Source organism: Mauremys mutica, chromosome 10 (assembly GCF_020497125.1).
Source record: "Mauremys mutica isolate MM-2020 ecotype Southern chromosome 10, ASM2049712v1, whole genome shotgun sequence".
Lineage (NCBI taxonomy): Eukaryota > Metazoa > Chordata > Testudines > Geoemydidae > Mauremys > Mauremys mutica.
In genome coordinates this window covers 35,687,795-35,710,756 of record NC_059081.1, presented here as the reverse complement: position 1 = coordinate 35,710,756, position 22,962 = coordinate 35,687,795, and the positions used below count along the sequence as shown (strand labels likewise).

At 42.6% G+C, this 22,962-nt stretch overlaps 1 protein-coding gene across 1 annotated transcript in view; it reads left to right on the top strand.

Moving 5' to 3' along the window:
* LOC123378511 (sodium channel protein type 2 subunit alpha-like) overlaps positions 1-22,962 on the top strand; it is a 189,467-nt gene that overhangs the window by 103,788 nt on the left and 62,717 nt on the right. Inside the window, exons 15-17 of the mRNA XM_045032407.1 lie at positions 5,420-5,593; positions 6,905-7,261; positions 10,041-10,493. Of these exons, the coding sequence (XP_044888342.1) occupies positions 5,420-5,593; positions 6,905-7,261; positions 10,041-10,493 (984 nt within the window). The remainder of the gene's footprint in view (positions 1-5,419; positions 5,594-6,904; positions 7,262-10,040; positions 10,494-22,962) is intronic.

Here is a 22,962-nt window from a genome sequence, read left to right as displayed (position 1 = left end):
ATGTAAGTAGTGCCTCTGAACTAGGGCCATCAGCACCTTCAGTCTTAGATCCTGCGGCACCAAGGAAAAAGTATAGAAGCAAAACCGCCAACGTTAGCAATGTCACTTCATGCTCATAAGAGCTATCTGATCTGTTTGATTTTGATAGGGCAACCAGGATTCTGAAGCAGAGATCTATTCCACCTTCAGCTTCAGTAACTAAGGAGATGAGCCCACGGATCAGATGATGTCCAAATCTTTAGCTCCACTGTTATTTCTTGACCTGGTCTCTGTTTTGTTTCCAGCTACTTCCTCGGTTCCAGAAAGTTCTGTCACTGTGGCAGTCCAAGTTCACCTTTCAACTCCAGTGCATGCCTCAGATTCAGACATAAAGCACACAGTACCTAAGAGGAGAGGTTTCCTTGGTTCCAGGATCATCATCTTTGTTTCCTGTTAGGAAGAAGAAACCAGTTGCTGATTCTTCCCCAGAACACTTCCTGATCCATCCTCTTAGGACGCCTACAGGGTCTCCTCAAAAAGCTGGATCCCTCCCTCCTGGTTTGTTACTATTTTCTCACATCTTGACATGGAACCTTCCAGGAGGAGGAGAGAGAGGAAGAACGCAGAGACCTGTAGCGAAGTTTGGACCACCCTTTGGTGCACGCCCTGTCAGCATGTTCCCAACCTCCAGTTGTTGGAGATACTGGAAATTCAAGGCCTGTGGCCTTATTGGGAGCCTCCTCAGGACCTCTTCATTTATCTTCCACTTGGATAGAAAGGTGACATTTTCTCAACAAAGAATCTGAAAACGTAAAGATCCTCCGATCCAACTCATCTGGTTCAGTTGACACTACGGATAGTGATTCCTGATACTCTGCCTCAGGAGACTGACAAAGAGAGAGTTTAGAAACAGACTTTGAGCCTGACCTATCACTGGATGAACTTGTGGAAGGTGGCTCCTACCTCCTCTCCTTCCAAGAATGCTGTGCACTTTCACGATTTGGTGGATCATATGGTTTCCACTTTGTCTCCAAGTGGTACTGATGGAAGAGACTTCCCATCCAGTATCTGATATCCTCAGTGCTATTGCCAAGAATAAGATATCACTCACCATCCTGGATGGGTTGTTACAGCTGGCCAAATCTGTATGATCCAATCCTGTCTCTTGTCAACTCATCTCTAAGAAGGAGGACAAACTATACCAGATACTTTCTGAAGGATTCTCTTATTTCTATACCTACCCAATCCACTGGTAGTGGCTGCTGCCAGAAATAGGGCAGGATCAGGAAAACCACACTTCACTCCAGATGACAGAGGGGAAAACGACTGATTCACTGAAGAGGGGGGTGTTCTCCTCATCCCTTTGTATCAATGTGATCAATTATCAGGCAGTCATGGCACATTATCAATTCCATCTATGGGGAAAATGTTGGCCAACAACATCTTATTGGAGGATCAGAATATAGCCAAACTTTCCCTCAGAGCCTCCTTTGATGCTTTGGACTCTGCTGCCAGAGCATTGGCATCAGCCATGACTATCAGGAGGCTTCAGTCCTCCTCTCTAGCTATGGACACTAGAAGTAAGCTGGAAGATCACCTTTGTGAAGGGGAGAGTCTCTTTAGTGAAAAAACTGACAATTTATTAGAAAAACTAAGACTTGAGATCAACAGCTCAGTCTCTGGGGTTGAACCTAGCTACTCAAATGAGGCCCTCCACGGCTTCTTCCAATAACAGAGGCAGCACTACTCCTGACCTTTAGTGTCCTACTCTTTGTCCAATCACCAGACAACAGTATCAACAAACTGCAGACTCAGAGCCATTATAGAAACAAGGATCCAAATCCAAACAATCCACTGCTTTGTCAGCGCCCTCATCCCAAAATGCCAAGTCTCAGTTTTGACAAGACGATCGAGAGTCTAGAAGCAACCCTTTTCTACCCCTTCCTTTGGAGATTTGTCTTCTAGAGCAGATGCTAGATTTGGCAAGGCAGTGCTTCCTTCTGTCTTTATTCTGTTCCCACCTCCAGGTTAGTCCCAGCATGACTTATCAATATTTCCCATGAGTGCGAATATGCAGAGCCAGTTGAAGATGAAATGAATGCCGCTTACCTGTAACTGGAGTTCTTCAAGAGGGCTCTGCATATTCAGACCTCTTCTTGGGCCTGGTCTACACTAAGGGGGTAATAGCGTAGCTGAAGTCGAAGTACCTTAGTTCGGGCTACTCACCCGTCCAGACGCCGCGGGATCGAAGTCCACGGCTCCAAGGTCAACTCCGCCACCTCCGTTCGCGGTGGTGGAGTTCCGGAGTCGACCGGAGCACGTGGGGAGTTCGAACTATTGCGTCTTGATTAGACGCAATAGTTTGAACTCCGAGAAGTCGAACTCTCCGCGTCGACCCGCGCGGTAAGTATAGACCTACCCTTGAAGTGATGTCCACAGGGTGCTCCACTGCACTGTAGGTGCAGCAGCGCGTCTGTATCTGGACTCGGAGATCTTCAGTAGCAGTGCCAGTTGGACCACACATGCACACCTTCCATCCCCCGCGCTGTGCGGTCCGACCACCCTCAGTTCCTTCTCTACCACATGCGGTCTGGAACAGAACAGTTAGCAGCAACGCATACATGGTGCGAAGCTCTCAGCTCTGAGAGAGAATCCGGCTGGGTTGCAAACTCCTGCCAAAGCTATGGCTCTGAAAAGAGCTCCGCCGCCATCTGCTGACTCTTTTCCATATCACACCTCGGCTGCAATTACCGAATTCTACTGCCCTGTTGAGGGATATTCAGTATTTGCACACACTCTTGTCAAACGTTTTTTTAAGGGTATTCGAAACCTGTACCCTGTCATATGTTCCCCCACCCCATCCTGGGACCTCAGCCTAGTTCTTTGCTCTCTGACAAGACCTCCATTTGACCCAATGGCACTCCTTCATCTTGTCACCGTTACATCGGTGTGACACATGGGAGCAATATCAGCCCTAATGGCATACCCGCCATATATAATGTTTTATAGGGACAAAGTGGCCCTCTGTCCCCACCCAAAATTCCTGCTAAAGGTTATAATGTCTTTCCATCTAAACAAGCTTATATACCTTCCCTCCTTCTTTCCCAAACCACACAATTACCAAGAATCAGCTCTCCACACCTTAGATGTGAGACGTACATTGTTGTTCTACTTGGATAGAGCCAAGCCGTTCAGGAACTTGCCACGCTTGTTCATATCCATTGCCAAATGCTCTAAAGGCTCCGCTGTATCTCTAAACGCCTCTCTAAATGGATTTCACAGTGCATACCTCTGTCTTACGAACTTCACAGTAAGCAACCACCTCTATCCGGGGACACTCCACATGAGTACTCTCAACCTCCATTGCATTCCTCAATAATGTTCCAATAATAGATATATGCAGGGCTGCCACATGGGCATCCTCTGATACATTTGCCCAACATTATGCCATCTTGTAGGATTCCTTGACGGACACCATTCTCAGACATATGGTCCTATCCTCAGTGATACCAGTCACTCCAAAGCCCCAACTTTCCAGCTAGGGGCACTGCTTTATAGTCACCTACATTGGAGCACCCATGTATAAGAAGAGTGGGTTACTCACCTTATGCAGTAACTGAGGTTCTTCGAGATGTGTGTCCCAATGGGCGCTCCACTACCCGCCCTCCTCCCCTCTGCTTTGGAGCATAATGTTTGGGCTCTATGGTGAAGGAACTGAGGGTGGTTGGACTGCACAGCGCTATTTATACTACTCATGCACAGCATGGGGGAGGGAAAGTGCGCATGTCTGGTCCAACGGCACTGCTATTGAAGATCTCTAACTCCAGATGCAAAAGTACTGCGACACCTACAGTGGAGCACCCCTGGGGGGGACACATCTCAAAGAACCGTTTCTGTCAGAGTCCTTGTTGTTTTGCTCCTGCCAGGGGTTAGCAACATGTCTGTACATAGACACAAGTGTCTGTGGTAAAAATTTTGAGGTCTGTGGTAACTTTTTTCAAAAAATTGAATGACATAATCCCCCCCCACACACACACACAGTGTCCGTTACCAAGTACGGTAATTTTGTCAAGTGTCCGTCACGCAACATGGTGGTGCCGACACCGGTTTCTGGCTTTGCAGTGGAAGGTACTGAGTTGGGGAGGGCACTCTGTCCCTTATGTAGCCTCGCCTTCACTACATCGTGATGCTAAAGAGAGGAGTGGGGGTGCAAGAACACTTTAGTTGATACTGATAAGATAGGTGCAGTACCCATTAGTAGGAATATGCAGAGCCATCTCAAAGCACTCCAGTTACAGGTAAGTACCCTTCATTTACTGTATGGTAAGTATCTCTTCTCTATAAATTTATGTTAGATGTGGCTTTGCAGAACATTACTACATCTGGCACTGTGCAAGGTAGCCCACAATCCGTAATTAAGAATTGTTGGGGTGAATTGGAGGATAACCAAACAGATCTGTATCAAAATTTGGCCTCAAATAAATATTCAACCAAATTTTGGTCAGAATTCTCATTGTCTGCTTTGACTGAATAATTTTTCAAACGTACCTACTTAGGCCAGATATTTGAATCCCAGCTCCCTCTTATGTCCAGTTCCTATAGTGTTCCAGCCTCCATTGGAAAGAAGGTGAAAGGTTGGCTCTACTGCCTTTGAGTCTGCCCATTTAACTTCAGCTATTGCTTCTCTTCTCCTAGCCTCATAATTGCCAATTCATGTCAGGCGCTCTCCATTTCTGCTCCTCAACTATCCAATATCAGACTCTCTCTCAAGTGAACTCAAAAACTCTGAAAAAGTGAAAGTTTAAGTTGTTCCTGTGGACTATAATGAAAGTTATTTGTTAAAATTTTATGTTGCAGTAGCACATCTCAAATCCTTACTTTTGCAATCAATATTTTAAAATTATACTTTAGTCACTATCAACAAATATTAGAAAAAAGGGAGATATCAATGTAATGCCTGACTTGTATTAATTCACTGGGGCCAGAATATAAGAAAAAGAATATTTGTATTAAGGTCTTTAACCTTCTTCCTAGTTTGTACTAGTCAACGCCAGTTATTAAAAACAAAAACAAAAACTTTTTCTATTCAAAATTGATTAATACTTTCATGAATAGGTTTATATAGATTTTCTTTATAAAGAGTGAGGACAATCTCTTTAACTAATTAGGGGTTTACTATAATTCCTCTATACCTTTGTAATGGAAACAATGAATATTCTCTGTTTTTTGTAACAGGTTAACTTCAGCCCTTGTGTAACCACTGACGTTAATGGAGTTACACCAGGGATTAGTTTGATCCAGGATATTCTTGTATTTTCTGCAAGTCTTTTTTATTACTGACACCTTGCTATAATAAAGATATCACTTATTGCTCAATCTTTGTTTCTAATTTTACTTGTTTTACAGCTATGTAACACTAACAAATTACATTTTCATCTAGGTTTTTACCGGGATCTTCACAGCAGAAATGGTTCTCAAGTTAATTGCCATGGATCCTTATTATTATTTCCAAGTAGGCTGGAATATTTTTGATGCGTTTATTGTTTCCCTTAGTTTGCTGGAGCTTTTTCTTTCAAAAGTGGATGGACTATCCGTTCTCCGATCATTCAGATTGGTAAATATATTAGTAAACAATGTACAGTTACAGTTAATACATGAATTTTATAATTACAAAATTTTATATTTACATAAATTTATCAACATTTTCACTGCACATGTAATTTCTCTTAAGTGCCAAAAGATACACCTCATTAGGAACAGGTCTACCAAAAGTTACTTACATAATTATTGCAAAAATGTATGTAATTTTATGGATCAGAAATAGTTAAACAGTAATTCAAATGGAGGCAATGGTAATTACAACATAATTTGCATTAACATGGCTGCATAATAACGTCATTACTGTGCTGTGCAATTCACTATTGTCACCATTATAGCTCACTGATAGAAAATTTATATATTTAGTGTGTGTTGGGCAAAGATGTAAATAAGAAAAGTTATAGGAGAAATTACTTACAATCCTTATTTATCTTTATGTCATACTGTTATATCAAAGGAATAGAACTCTTCTTTTCAAGTATTGGATTTATGTCCAATGACTAAAATTTCAAAAAGTTACTATTAAATATTTAAGAAACTGACTTTCTTCTGTAGTGAAGTTCAGCTGTGTATTTTAAGGAAGAAATATTTCATTTTTAGAATAGCAATTGAGTAGCTGAGGCATTACTATCGTAGGCTCTTTTTTCTGTGTGACTTAACATGATTTTTTGTAGTTGAGAATAAAAATGGATTTAATCAAATATTTTATTAAGTTTTTGCTGGATCGGGGATTAGATATTAAGAGTCTCTTATTTATGGTTTTTCCTCAAATCTACAAATATTGTCTGTCTTGTATTTAGCTTTTAATTCCAGATTTATGCCCAGGAAGATCTTTTCTACATTGTTTGAAGAATATTCTTCTAATCAACATTTTTTTATCTTAAGTGTTTTGGGGAAATTTACATTAAAAGGTCTCTGTCTTGCATTCTGTTTCATCTCCACCCTTTTCCTTGTATGATGCTAATAGCCTGTCATGCTCAATATTCACTAGCCTACAGGTTATATTAGTGGGGCATTCCACTGGCTATGTCAAGGTGGGCAGTGGAAGGATGCATGACTTCAGTTTCTGCCACAGACATGGTGATGAAGGGTCAGCTGTAAATCTGTAGAATTTTTGGTCTTCCGTAAGACCTGATTATGGGTGAATTATGGAACTTGAAGGATCATCCTTAGGTGGTGCAGTAATTTAATGGTAAATTAATAGAATCCACAAAAATAAAACATTAAGATTTTTTGCATTAAGGACTACTCATAGTCTATGATCTGAAGTACATTTCTACAGCTCTGTTGTAATTAGTACTAATGATGCTTCTTCATTGTTTTCCAGTTGCGAATTTTCAAGTTGGCAAAATCTTGGCCCACACTAAACAAGCTGATAAAGATTATTGGTAACTCAGTGGGGGCTTTGGGAAATTTGACGTTGGTGCTGGCCATCATTGTCTTCATTTTTGCTGTGGTTGGTATGCAGCTGTTTGGTAAAAGCTACAAGGAATGTGTCTGCAAGATATCCAAGGAATGTGTACTTCCACGCTGGCACATGCAAGACTTCTTCCACTCTTTCTTGATTGTATTCCGAGTGTTGTGTGGAGAATGGATAGATACTATGTGGGACTGTATGGAGGTTGCCGGCCAAGCCATGTGCCTTATCGTTTTCATGATGGTCATGGTGATTGGAAATCTAGTGGTATGTAACCAAATCATTTCAAGGGATGGAACACCTATTATAGTTACAGGATCCTTATTGTATATTTTTTGTTGATAGTTATTCTGTTCTGTATTGATTCCTATACTGTGCTTATCACCATAGTATCTGAGCTCCTTCCAGTAGTGCATTCCAGTAGTGCATTAGTGCATGTGACTAACATGTGTCATGTGTGTGTTCTCTCATCCTGTTTCCAATGGAGAAATGTGTGCAGTGAAATGTGGGGAGCGGGGCTGTTTGTTTATTTTGGATTTTTTTATATAGTATAACATTCATTTTATATATGTTTTGTGTGTGCGTGTTTGTATATATATGCATACACACATTGCTATGTGTTTGTTAGAGAAGGCAAGGTCAAAAAATGTGCCTTGTGCTTAAAGCTGAAGGTGGAAGGTTTGTGATGGTTCTTAGTTCCTGTTCCCAGGGTTATTTTGTGTTCTATTTTTTTCTTCTTCATGACATCTACAGTCTTGGGCCAGTCCTCAGAATAGCTCTGTGCCCTGCATTAATGAGCGTTAGCCTTCTTGTAGAAAGTTCCATTGTGCTAGAGGAACAACTGGCTTTGATCTGTTCCATTGGCCTTCACTCCCCTCTTCCCATCAAAACATCAGTTCTAGGAGACAGGGGCAAGTGGGGCAATTTGCCCCGGGCCCCACAGGGCCCTCCACGAGAGTTTTTTGGGGCCCCTGGAGCGGGATCCTTCACTCGCTCTGGGGCCCCAGAAAACTCTCGCAGGTCCCGGGCCCCCAGAGCTTCTTCCACTCCGGGTCTTCGGCGGCAATTCGGCGGTGGGGGGTCCTTCCACCCCGGGACCCGCTGCTGAAGTGCCCTGCCGCCGAAGACCCCAGGCCTCCTGAATCCTCTGGGCGGTCTTGCTAGGAGAAATCTTGTTCAGGTTCTGCCAGTCATACACAGGTGAGGACATATTTTTAAAAAATTAAAAATATGAGGTTACAAAACCACAAAAGTTTCCCTTAAGCTCTTGCTGTCAGGTGTAACACTCAAAACATTTTTTTGCCTGCAAATTATCTTGGGCTCAGTCCCAGCAGCCAGCCAGGAGCTCGCTCTTGTTCACCCAGTCCCTGCCAGCACTGAGCTGTCCATGGTCCTGCTGATTTTTCAACCAGCCAGAAACATGCTCCTCTCTCCTCTAGCTTCACGCAGCAGCTGACTGCTCTAGCTCTGTACCTCCTTTTATATGAGCCTGCTGGGCCCTGATTGACTGCTCCCTCATTGGCTGCAGGGAGCAGCCTGGAGGACTTCTCCACTGCTCCTTTCTGGAACGGAGAGTTATAGGACTACAAGGCCTCCAGCAGGGGGCGTCTGGGCCTAATACATCCTGTCACACCTCAATATAGAACTCAGTTTAAAATATATGCAGACAATTCTGAGTTACTGTGATGGCTGACATGAAAAAAATCTCCAAAAAGTGAGGGTTTTTTTTTTACAATTAGGTATGCATAATACATACATAGACACATGTGCCTGCATGTAATCATGCAATTGCAAATACTTCGTTTTTCTGGCAAAAAATGGAATTCTGAACTATAAAAATTCTTCGAACAAAGAAAGTTTTTTTCCTTGTTCAGATAGCACATTGCTTTGTTAAACCCCAAAGAAGATAAAAAATTCTCTGTCATCAAAATCAAAGAAAAGATGCTTTCGGTTTTTAAAATGCATTTTTTAGCAGAAAAGCAGAGTGTATGGCTGATCCAAAGCCCGCTGAAGTCATTCTATTGATTTCAGTGGATTTTGGATGTACTTATGTCTTGGAGATGTTAGGGTAGGATAAACCTTCCTAGGTCTTTGGACGTGCATCTGTGGACTTGCCTAGTGTGCTTTTTTTTTGTTTGTTTCCGTCTTCTTGGCTCAAAAATGCACAAAATTATTTAATCAAAACCAAACTGCTTTCCTACTTTAAATAAACCAGGAAAAGCCAAAGAATGCCAGTTAAAATTTGTATAAAATCATTCTCCTATAGTTCTATTGAAGATTTCATAGTCTTATATATTTGTTCTTCATTAACAGAACTGAAGTTAACCAGCACAATATTTGCAATTACAGATTTCCTTCCCTTTGTGTACATCATTTATATTATTTAGAATAGTCACATTCTATATTCATATTATTTACCACCATTTCATTTTATGATGGTCTTATTTTTTTAATATATGAAGTTTAATGCATTTTGTGGTATAAGGAAGATGGCATAATAGAATTAAGAAAGTACCAATACTATTAGTGTATGGAAACAAAATAAAAAAACAAAAAATAAAAAGTATTTACATTAGTGTTGAAAACCAGAAGCTGAAAAGGAGCATTTTTTTTTATTTATGTATACATGACCATGTATATGCTCAAGAAATCCTGAGTTCTAAATCCATCTCTACCACAGATTTACTGTATGACTTTGAGAAAGTTGCTTATCCTGTCTGTATCTAAGTTTCCATTTGTAAAATGAAGATTATACTACTTTACTTACCTTTTGAGGAATGTTGTGAGGATTAATTACAGTATTTAATGTTAGTACAACTCTTTGAAGATATAAAGCGCTCTATAAGTCTTAAGTATTTAAATAATAAAATATAATTTCAAAGTGGTTTGCAGAGATTTAGCCACACAACTGTTCTGTTTTTGGAAAATCCCTGCACATACTAAAATTTTATCAGAAGTACAGTAATATGAAAGGATTATGTTTAAAATAAATTTTTATTAATAAGAAAAAGAAGAGAAAGATCTAGCAGTGTCTCTTTGTTTTTAGGTACTGAACCTGTTTTTGGCCTTGCTGCTGAGCTCATTTAGTTCAGACAACCTTGCTGCTATAGAGGATGATAATGAAACGAACAATCTGCAGATCGCTGTGGCAAGGATTCAGAGGGGAATAGACTATGTGAAAAGAAAAGCATGTTTATGTGCCCAAAAAACCTTTGTTAGAGGACAAAAAGATGTAGATGAAGTAAGATCAACCAGTCAGCTAAACAACAAGGAAGTCAACTACACTACCAACCATACTGTAGCTGAAATGAATAGACATCTGAATAATCACAAAGATAATAATGGAACCACTGGTGTTGTAGGCAACCGTGATTATGCATCATTCATACACAACCCAAGCCTTACTGTGACTGTACCAATTGCTATTGGGGAATCGGATTTTGAACATTTAAATACAGAAGAGTTTAGCAGTGAGTCAGAGCTGGAGGAAAGCAAAGAGGTATGACTTGAAAATATTTATGCTGTATAAGTATGTGTGTGTGTTATATAGCCAGTTGTGGTTGCCCTCAATTTTGGCATCAATTATATTCTTTCATATTATGTCTTACATTGTTGTTTGGAGGCCACAAGCTCAGGGGTTTTAAATGTAATTCTCAAGGAACATATATGACAAGTTAGTATTTAAACATAGAAATGTCAGGCTGATGGAACTTAGTCCTTCCTCCTGCAAGACCAAGTACACCTAGACCATCCTTGACAGATGTTTGTCTAACCCATTCTTAAAAATCTCCAATGATTCCGCAACCTCCCTTGGTAACCTCTTCCAGGTCTTAACTATCCTTATAGTTGGAAAGTTTTCCTAATATTTAACCTAGATTTATCTAGCTACAGATTAGGATGATTAATTCTTGTCCTACCTTTAGTGGACATGGATCACCTTCTTCTTTATCGAAGGCTGTTATCAGGTCCCGCTTTGGTTTTCTTTTCTCAAAACTAAATATGCCCAGTTTTTTTAAAAACCTTTCCTCACAAGCCAAATCATATATCATTTTTTGTTGTTCTGCTCTGGACTCTTTTCAGTTTGTCCACATCTTTCCTAAAGGTTGGCACCCAAAACTGGGTACAATACTTCAGCTCAGTGCCGAGTAGAGCAAAACGGTTCACTCTATGTCTTGTGTACAACATGCCCCAAAATTACATTTTGCCTTTTTCACACTGTGGCACATGGCTGGCTTTCATTCAGTTTGTGATCCATTATAACTCCCAGATCCTTTTTAGCAGTATTGCCAGCTAGCCAGTTATATACCTCATTTTGTATTTGTGCATTTGATTTTTTCCTTCCTAAATATTGTACTTTGAAATTACCTGTATTGACTTTCATCTTGTTGCCTTCAGAACAGTTCTCCAATTTATCAAGGTCATTTTGAATTCTAATCCTGACCTTACAGAATACTTGCTACCCTTCCCAGCGTGGTGTCATCTGCAGATTTTCCTCTCCACTGTTCAAGTAATTAATAGAATATTAAATAGTACTGGACCCAGGACTAATCCCTGCAGGATTCTACTAGATATGTCCTCCTAGTTTGACAGTGAGCCATTGATTAAACACTCTGAGTATGGTCTTTCAACTAGTTTTGTACCCACCTTATAGAAATTTCATCTAGATGACATTCCCTTAAACTAACTAGGGAAATATTATGTGGGACTCTATCAAAAACCTTATTAAAATAGGGGTATATCATAGCTACTGCTTCCACGTGTCGACTAGGCCAAAGACAGTGGTTTGGCATGACTTGTTCTTGACAAATACATGTTGACTATTCCTTATCACCTTATTATCCTCTAGATGCTTTCAAATTGTTTAATAATTTATTCCAGTGTCTTTCTGGGTATCACAGGTAGGCGGACTGCTCTGTAATTTCCTGAGTCCTCTTTGTTCCCCTTTTTAAAGATAGGTACTATATTTGCCCTTCTTCAGTCTCTGGGACTTCACCTATCCTCCATATGTTCTTGAAAATAATTGCTAATGGTTCTGAGATCTCTTCAGTTAGTTCCTTAAGTACCCTAAAATGGATTTCATTAGGCTCTGCTGACTTGAGTACATTTAATCTACTGAAGTATTCTTTAACCTGTTGTTTCCCTACTCTGGCTTGTATTCCTTCCTTTTTGTTGTTAATATTAATTGTGTTAAGCAGCTGGTCACAATTAACCTTTTTAGTGAAGATTGAAGCAAAATAGGCATTAGACACCTCAGCCTTCTTGAGTCCATTAGTTATTCTCTCTCCTTCCCAGCTAAGTAGTGGATTTTCCTTTTCCTTCATCTTTCTCTTGCTCCTAGTGTATTTTATATCCCTTCTCATTTTGTGCTTCAGCCTGTCTGATTTTTGTCCCCACGTGCTTGTGCTATTCTTTTGTACTCCGCCTTAGGAATTTGTCTCTGTTTGCACTTTTTGTAGGATTCCTTTTTGATTTGCAGGGGATTAAAGAGTTCCTGATGCAGCCATATTGGCCGCTCCCTATGGTGATTTTTTTCAAGTCATATTGGTTATGAGGAGCAGTAAAATACTTCCTTCTTTTTCCCACAGTACATAAGGACTGGACTATCAGATACAAAGTCCTTTCTCCAGCCCGTAGAATAGGACCCAATCTTGTGTATTATTGCCTGCCAATTTCCAATGAAGTCATCAGGGGTATCACTTTAAAAAAATAATTTTAACATATTTAAAACATCTGAAAATTTTTAGAACTTCTGCTATTTGGCTCTGATTTGAAGCCCTTTGATCTAGTGGCAGCATTAATGGTATACAATGAACGATAGCTGCTTTTTTTTTTGTAGTATTTGATGATCAGTTTTCCCATACTTAGTGTTAAAACTGAAAAAAATATCTTAAATGAAACAATATGTGTTATAATTGGAACATCGCCAATAAAATTTTACATAAGAATAACCTAATAGCAAATCTAAAGTATTAAACTGTTTTCTTGCCTGTTATTTGTAGCAGCTCGGAACTGATAAACACAATGGTCCAAATTCATCCCTGGTACTGTAACTTCTTTGACTTCAAGTATTTGTGCATCACACATTAATTTAATATACTGAATTTTTATGTGAAAATAGTTTGTGTGTGCTATTTTAAAACAAATTATTGAAATAAATTTTCTGTATCAAGGTGTAGTTAGAAATAGACTTTAATTTGAAAGACTAAATAATAGGTTTTATACATGTTTCTATTATTGTGGTTTAATATACAGTGGTGAACATTATTCTATTAATTTGCTGTAGAAACAACCCAATTACCAAATTCGACTTGTTATAAGTATTTTATGGGGCATCTGACAACCTCTCTATCATCTTCACCTCTCAAATTAAAGGAAAATGTGTGTTTTTAATTTATGGTTATATAGAATTAGAAGGGCCTGTAATTTTGCCCCTTCCATCTCTACCCTCTAGGACAGTGCTTCTCAAAGCCGGTCCGCTGCTTGTTCAGGGAAAGCCCCTGGTGGTCCGGGCCAGTTTGTTTACCTGCCGCATCCTCAGGTTCGGCCGATCACAACTCCCACTGGCCACGGTTCTCCGCTCCAGGCTAATGTGGGCTGCGGGAAGTGGTGCGGGCCGAGGGATGTGCTGGCTGCCCTTCCCGCATCCCCCATTGGCCTGGAGCGGCAAACCGCAGCCAGTGGGAGCCGTGATTGGCCAAACCTGCGGATGTGACAGGTAAACAAACTGCCTCAGACCGCCAGAGGCTTTCCCTGAACAAGCAGCGGACCAGCTTTGAGAAGCACTGCTCTAGGATACAGTACTCCTCCATGAAAAGTGTCAAGTTATTACCCCCTTTAAAAGTTATGAAAGACTTTTTATTTTTAAAATATTTATAACACATTTTAATGTTTTAACGGCACTGTATTTTTGTAAGGTATCTAAAATGTTTTGATCAATAGGTGCTATATAAACTAAACTATATTGTTTATTACTAACCTTAATAATGGACACTGGATTTTGGTAGATATTGGTTAGGTTTTTCTTTGAGGGAGTGTTGGATGTTTCCAGATATCATTAAATTGTTCTGATGTCACTTTATTAAATTTGATGACTGCACTGTAGAAATTGTCACCCCAAGCTATCGAAGAGGTCATTGTTACCCACCTTTTATATTTTGGGTTTCAAATTCCAGAGCTGCTCACCACTAATATTCAAGTTTTTAAACATATATGTTAGCTATTCTTAAGTGCTGTTATCTGCTTTTCTTTTAATTTAGTTAATTTGGGGAAAGTGGCTCAGATAATCAGAGTGGCCAATGAGACAAATCAATTAGCAGAATTATATCTTCTATATGCAATATGTTTGCAATCAATAGGGAAGTTGGTTGTCTTTTTGCTAGAGAGTTTACGGAGATATGTCATGTCACATCCAGAATCTGGTCTTTTGGCACACAGTCCTAACTGGGCACACTGCAGCCAGGGATTGCTAGAGTGTAGAGATGCCCAGCCCACACTGCTTTTTTCTCATCACACTCCATATTCAGATGGCTGGGAGTAGGTTGCACTGGTAGCTCCATGCCATCTGAGGTTTCCTCTATGCTGGAGAAAACCTGGTAGGGGAGGGTTTTTGCCTGGTTTTTAATCTGATTTGCACCAGAAAACTGATGTGAAGGAGACTTAACATACTAGAGGATCACAGATTTATCTCTAGGTTTAGACTTCCATTTTAACAATGTTTTATATCTGTTATAATATAGAATTAAATTCTATATTTAAATGTATTTCTATCAATTACATAATTCAAAAATGCTAAAATAAATGCAATCGCATATTGAATATGATGATAATAGGCAAAATTGATACCTGAGAATCTGAATTTGGCCTGTTGTGACTGATTGTTCTGTGATCATTTTCAGAAACTGTATACTAAATACATTTTTAGTGGATAGAATATAATGAAGAGAGAGGAGTGGACGAATAAAATTATTTTCTGCTTTTTAAAAATATCTAGTTATTAACACTTGATGATGTTCTAAAACTATTTGAAGACATAATGTGGATGTAGGTGTGTCATAATTTTTAAAACCGCCAATTCCAAGTGTAATGTACATTTATCAGTGTCAGTCTGCTTCTATTATTTCTTATATATGTCTGCAGAAGTCACTAATCAACCAATATATACTTTTTATGTTTTGGAAATTTGTAATGTAGCTAGATAATATATTTTTTAATATTTTGGAAGCCATATTTGAACTGTTTCCAGCACACAAAAAATCACAGGTATTGTATTGTGTACTTCATTTCCTACCATTCTTACTTCTCACAGGAGTAAATTCAACCTGGATCAGTCAAGAATTCAGCTCTGGTGCTTTTTAACCAGGCAAAGCTACGGGTCAGCACTCTTACACAGGTTACCTAAACAAGTCATACATATAATCACTTTTTAAATAAATATTGAATGCATGCTACTTAGCTATAATATATTCCTTCTCCATCCATTGCAATGCAGTAGAAACATGCACAGCTGCTCTGTAAGCTGAGTCATGTGACTCGCATCACAGCATGGTCGGGGGCAACCCCAACATTTTTTTATGATTCTCTCTCTCGTTACATCATCTTGGTATTTTATGTATCATACTTCAGTGATATTAAAAGTATATGCTCTGTTGATACTTTTAAAAAAAATTGGATTATAAAGTGCCAACACTACATTTTAAGAGATTATCATTTTTTTAAAAAATACAAAAATATTTTATTTGAAACTTGTTTATAACTTTATTGTTGTATTAAAACAGACTTTTAGATCTCTTGTAATTACAAACATTCTGATCACATTCATTCCTATAATGTATATTTAAGTAAATATTTTTTATTACTTGATTATTTGATTGCTAAAAAGTATTTATATTGGTAGCATATGTTGAATTTTTTGTAGTTGCTTTTAACTTTTAAGTTAAAATATAGTTTTCTCCTCTAAGAAAAATTAAAACTTTCAAAATTTTAGGAATAAGGCCCCAATCCTGCAAACATTCACATGCCTGCTTAACTTTATGCATGTGGATAGTCCCGTTGAACTCAGTGGTAATGTACAGTGCACCAAGTTGGGCATGTGTAAAAGTTAGGGCTCTCAAGCAATTAAAAAATTAATCGCACGATTAAAAGTGCAATTAATCACGCTTTTAAAGAATAACAGAAATCAAAAAATATTTAAATAAATGGTAGTTTGCTACATTTTCAAATACATTGATTTCAATTACCACACAGAATACAAAGTATACAGTGCTCACTTTATATTATTGTTTTTATTACAAATATTTGCACAGTAAAAAACAAAAGAAATAGTACAATTCACCTAGTACAAATAATTTAGTGCAATCTCTTTATCATGAAAATTGAACTTACAAATGTAAAATTATGTACAAAAAGGCAACTGCATTCAAAAATAAAACAATGTAAAACTTTAGAGCCAACAAGTCCACTCAGTCCTACTTGTTCAGCCAATCACCCTTGTAAAGGTGACTGTCCTATGCAATTACCAACCCCCTTCCCCACCCCACCCCCCTTCAAACACAGTCTTCTGTACAAAAACATGACGGAAACAGTAATTAACAGCAAAGTATTTTTAATAATCAACTAGACAGTTAGGGGATGAAACTGGGATTGCAGCTTGGGTGAGTCTGGAAGGGAAGGACTTCTCAAAATTTAGGGAATGGGAGCTTTTGGGTACTTGAGCACTCTGCTGGGGTGCGGTGACAGTTTTCACGGCCCCTGGCGCCCCTCCTTCTTGTTATTTTGGGTGAGGGGAGTATGGGACTTTATGGCGGGGGAGGGCGGTTGCAGATACACTGCAGGGGGGCTCTGTCCTCCTGCCTGCGGTCCTGCAGAACATCCACAAGGCGCCGGAGCGTGTCCGTTTGCTCCCTCATTAGTCCAAGCAGCGTTTGAGTTGCCTGCTTGTCTTCCTCATGCCACCTCTCCTCCCGTTCGCTGTGTGAGCGCTGGTACTGAGAGAGGTTCTCCCTCCACTGGCTTTGCTGGGCCGCCTCGGCTCGGGAGCAGCCCGTAAGTTCAGCGAACATCTCGTCCCGTGTCTTTTTCTTTCGCCGCCTAATCTTTGCCAGCCTCTGTGAGGGGGATGCTGGGGCAGGTCTGGAGACAGTCGAAGCTGTGTGATGGGAAAAAGGGAGTGCATTCCTTCCAAAGATACATTTTTGTGAACAATGAACACAGTCTAGTCTGTCTCTGTGAACAAGACCATGCACAGCACCTATCTCGTGTGCACTCCTGCTGCAGGCAATCCAGGAAGCACAAACTCTGCCCCTGTTCCACCCCCTCGCAGTCTCCCCCGCCCCTTGGAATTCAGGGTTGAGATCCCAGTACCTGATGGGGCAAAAATCATTGTCGCGGGTGGTTCTGGGTAACTGTCGTCAGTCGTTCCTTCCTCCGGGAAAGCAACGACAGACAATCATTTTGTGCCCTTTTTCCCTGGATTGCCCTGGCAGACGCCATAGTGTGGCAACCATGGAGCCTGTTTTGCCTTTTGTCACTGTCACCGTATGTGTACTAGATGCCGCGGACAGAGGCGATTCAGCAGCGCTACACAGCAGCATTCATTTGCTTTTGCGTGACAGCAGAGATGGTTAGCAGCCGTTCTGTACCGTCAACCATGCCATTGTAAATTGGCGATGAGATGACGGTTACCAGTCCTATTGCACTATACCTTCTGCTGCTGTCATAGGTGCCCCTGGCTGAGATCAGCCGGGGGCGCAAAAGACAAAACTGGGAATGACTCCCCGAGTCAATCCCTCCTTTATGGTATCTAAAAATAGAATCAGTCCTGCCTAGAATATGGGGCAAGTGTACTAGAGATCCAGTGTATCAGAGAACCAGAGAGCACAGCCGCTCCGTGTCAGATCATGCAGAAATGATGAGCTGCATGCCATTCACAGGGGGTGCTCCTGCAACAACCCCACCTGTTGCTTCCCTCCTCCCCCAGGCTTCCTGGGCTACCGTTGCAGTGTCCCCCCATTTGTGTGCTGAAGTAATAAAGAATGCAGGAATAAGAAACAGTGACTTGTTAGTGAAATGAAATGAGGGGAAAGCAGCCTCCAGCTGCTATGATAGTCCAGACAGGACATTAAGCAGTGTGGGGGAGAGGAGACCAGCATCCTGCTGCTATGATAGTCCAGGCAGTACAGAATCTTTTCTTTACACATGAAGGGCGGGGGCTGATGGAGATCAGCCCCCTGTTGCTATGATGAAGACGGTTACCAGCCGTTCTGTACCGTCTACTGGGAAGCAGTAGCACTCATGGGCTGATGATGAGGACGGATAGCAGTCGTATTGCACTACACCATCTTCAGCAAGGCTGATGATGACGACGGATATCAGTCATATTGTACCGTCAGCCACCCATGAGGCGGGGGGCGGGAGGATGCTACAGTACAGTGCCGCAGCATCGCGTCTACCAGCAGCATTCAGTACACATAGGGTGACATTTAAAAGAGTCAAGAGATGATTTTTTTCCCTTTTCCTTCTGGGGGTGGGGGGTGGGGGTACATTGACGAGCTATGCCCTGAACCACCGCAGACAATGTGTTTGATCCTACAGGTATTGGGAGCTCAGCCAAGAATGCAAATGCTTTTCGGAGACTGCAGGAACTGTGGGATAGCTTGCGTCCTCAGTCCCCCCTCCCTCCCTCCATGAGCGTCCATTTGATTCTTTGGCTTTCTGTTACGCTTGTCACGCAGCAGCGTGCTGAGTCTCTGCTATGCCGTTTGTCTGGAGATTTTTAAAAAATACGTTGGACCAGGCGTAACATTACAGTAATTTCCCTAATTAGATGCAGGAGTCGCCGAGCGAGATCACCCTAAACAGGGTCACTGAAGGAGATAGAGAGCGCATGCTGCGTGAAAGCCAGCACAAACCAGGGGCCTATGCTGCCATGCTCGTGGAGGCAATGCTCCCAGAGTACCTGAAGATAGCCTGGCGCGGAAAAGTGTGCTACCACGGAGCACCCAATAAGGCAGCTCTTCCCTGGAACCTCATGCGGAGGTTTTTCGATTACCTCCAGGAGAGCTTCGTGGAGATCTCCCAGGAGGATTTCTGTTCTAGCCCCATATATATAGATCTCCTTTTCACATAGTTCAGATTCCTGTTACATTAATAATAAAAGTTTACATGTTTAAAGCACTTACCGACTGATCCTTCCCCTGATTCAGGGTCCGGGGTAACTGCTGGGGAGGGTTGGTAGGGGATCTCCGTGAGGGTGATGAAGAGATCCTGGCTGTCGGGGAAACCAGCGTTGTAAGCACTGTCGACTGCCGCCTCCTCCTCATCTCCTTCCTCATCTTCCCCGTCCGCGAACATCGCCGAGGAACTGGCCGTCGACACTATCCCATCGTCGGAGTCCACGGTCACTGGTGGGGCAGTTGTGGCAGATCCACCGAGAATGGCATGCAGTGCCTCGTAGAAGCGGCATGTCTGGAGCTGGGCTCCGGAGCGTCCGTTTGCCGCTTTGATTTTTTGGTAGCCTTGTCTGGGGTCCTTGATTTTCACGCGGCACTGCGTTGTATCCTGGCTGTATCCTCTGAGTGCCATGGCTTTGGAGACCTTCTCGTAGGTCTTTGCATTCAGTTTTTTGGAGCTCAGCTCTGAAAGCACAGACTCATCACCCCACACAGCGATCAGATCCAAGACTTCCCGGTCAGTCCATGCTGGGGCCCTCTTTCTATTCTGAGATTGCCTGGACTCCTCTGCTGGAGAGCTCTGCATCGTTGCCAGTGCTGCTGAGTTCGCCTCGATGTCCAACCAGGAAATGAGATTCAAACTGGCCAGACAGGAAAAGGAATTCAAATTTTCCCGGGGCTTTTCCTGTGTGGCTGGTCAGAACATCCAAGCTCGGACTGCTGTCCAGAGCGTCAGAGTGGTGCACTGTGGGATAGCTCCCGGAGCTACTAAGGTCGATTTCCGTCCACATCTAGCCTAATTCGACATAGCCATGTCGAATTTGGTGCTACTCCCCTCGTCGGGGAGGAGTACAGAATTCAAACTAAAGAGCCCTCTAGGTCGAACTAATTATCTTCCTGGTGTGGACGGGTGCACGGTTAAGTCGAATTAACGCTGCTAAATTCGATATAAACTCCTAGTGTAGACCAGACCTTATAGAAAGAGACCTTCTAAAAGGGTTAAAATGTATTACTGGCATGCAAAACCTTAAATCAGAGTGAATAAATGAAGACTTGGCACACCACTGCTGAAAGGTTGCCGACCCCTGTGATAAATGATAGATTTCTAATTCTTTGGCTGGACAAACATTTTGGATTTTTAATTTTAACTCCAAATTACCTGCCATCTTTCTTTTGATAATGTTCTAAGTATGTTTGTTGCAGTTACATTTGTAAATAGATATACCTCTTAACAACACTTTTTTGTCTGTAGTTTGCATAGTTTTTGAGAGAGGTTTTTTGTGAATACTTGTAAATGGGTTGGCTGTGTCTATGGAAGTCTTTATACCTGATTCTATTAGCATGGGAAATGTCTTACAACCTGTCTTATAGAGACAATGCTCGAGCTGTTTAATCAAGAGGTGCAAGAAATATATTAATTGAATGTTTCTGTCTGAAGGTCCAATTCTTCGAGTGCTTGTTCATGTCCATTCCAGTCAGGTGTGTGTGCGCACGCACGTCCAGGGTGTCTGGAAGATTTTTCCCCTAGCAGTGTCAGGTCGGCCTGGGCACCCCCTGGAGTTGCGACTTCATGGCGCTCAAGATAGAGCCCCACCAACCCGCCACCCCTTCAGTTCCTTCTTACTGCCAGTGACGGTTGGCTGGAACTTCCCTTAGCCATTGCTTAGCAAGCACATTCTATAGTTATTGTATATAGTTACCTTAGTGTCTTCTTAGCATTAGAGTTCTTAGTATAGAGTTGTTGGGGTTTGCGTCCCCGGAGCTGTGATATGCCGCAGTCCCCTGGGTTTAAAAACTGTGTGGCCTGCGCAAAGCGCATGACAAAGAGTGATCCACACTTTACTTGTTTATGGTGCCCAGGAGAGGGCCACCAAAAGGATCGCTGTAAGATCTGCCACACTTTCCGCACTAGAACGCTCAAAAAAAGGGAACAGTGGCTTAAGGTGATCCTCACAGAGGCAGCCCTATGCTCCCACTCCGACTTGGGCTCGGGACCCGACCCGTAACACTTCGTCTTCGATGCGGAGCTCCCCGGCACCATCATCAAGCTCGACGCCAAGAAAGGACTTGTCCCAAGGCGTTCAGCACCGACACAGCAACTCATGAGGACTAGCTGATAGCAGGCACTGATCCCACTTGCCGGTGCCTCAGAAGAAAAAGATGGACAGCTGCTGTCCTCCGGCTAATTCCAGAGAAGTGAGACCAGGCGGGCCATAGCTCCGGATCCCGTACTGGGGCCACGTCGACTCCTGCCCAGGTGAGGCAGTTGAGTCTGGGTCCCCCTCGGTCCCCAGTCGCTATACAGCCAGCCATGATATCAAGGTGCTCCCCCCTTTCCTTGTCTCTCAGCTCCGGCCCACTCAGACAGAGAGCATACCCACTCCCCAAGCTCTTGACACTCAAGGCACTGAGGCTCAGCTTCTCCATGGTCTTCAGTCTCAGAGACCTCGGAGTCAGATTCTGACTCCTATCACTCCAGGAGAAGCGGGAGCCACAATCAAGGTCCGGGAGAGACAGGAGGGAGCCCCAGGTATGGCCTCCGCAGTGGCAGAACCCACCTCAGTGGCCCTTCTGGACCCCCTCGGCTTTTCGCCAAGGACAGGGAGGAACCCAAGGTCACCGCTCCATGACATCTTCTGTGGCCTCAACCACCTTTATCCCACCATTGCCTACGCATCTGCCTTAGGCACCTGCCCACACACCAGTGCCTCCAACAGCAGCACCGTCATCGACTCTGGCACTGTATTCGGCACTGACCCTGACAACTCCTTCGGCAATGTCCTTGTGCCCATCTTCCTTGCCAGAAACATTGTCAACGTCGACTATGACGCAGGTACCGATGGCACTGATGCCGACGATGGGCCCTCCATCTTCGTTGGAGCCTATGAGTGGATTGGTACCGGCTCCACCTATGGTTCCTCTTGTCGTACCGATCGCGGCATCAACACTTGGTCCAGCGCACCACTAGCACCAATGCTGCCCCAAGAGTCTAGGGAGTCCCTGGGGATGGATAGCAGGGAGCATCCGCTCCTAATAAATGCTTCCACTTTATCACCTGATGAAGCTTTGGCTGCTGCTTCCTTGCCACCCACTGCGAAGTGCAATGAGAGGCATTATTTTGTGCCCTCCAAAGGGTTCGAACATTTATACTTTCATCCACTCCCTAACTCTCTTGTTGTGGACACTGATAACTAGGGTGAGAGACCGGGCTTCCAAGGGCACTCCCCAAAAAACAGGGAAGCTAAGCGTCTAGACCTTCTTGGGAGAAAAGTCTATTCTACAGGGCATCTGCAGCTCCGTATCTCGAACCAACAGGCCATCTCCAGCAGGTACTCATATAACACCGGTGCGGCGATGGCCAAATTTATGGAGCTTCTCCTGTCGGACTCCCAAACAGAGTTCTCAGCCTTGGTGGAGGAGGGGAAGCTAGTCTCCCAGGCTTCCCTCCAGGCAACATTGGACGCTGCAGATGCCATGACTAGGGTCATGGCGACTGGGGTAGCCATGAGAACGGGATCCTGGCTCCAAGTCTCGGGTCTCCCTCACGAGGTTCAGCAGACTATTCAAGACCTCCCATTTGAGGGCAAGACTCTGTTTTCTGAAAAGACAGACAAGAGGCTTCACAGTCTGAAATACTCATGAGCCACCCTCAAGTTGTTGGGCCTGCACACTTTCGCCACACAGTGGAGACACTTCCGACTGCAACCTCCTCTGAGATTCCATCAGCAGAACCGACAGGACAGTTCTCGGAGGAGGAACAGGGGTGGCAGGAAGAGGCAACACCCATCCTCAGGCCAGGAC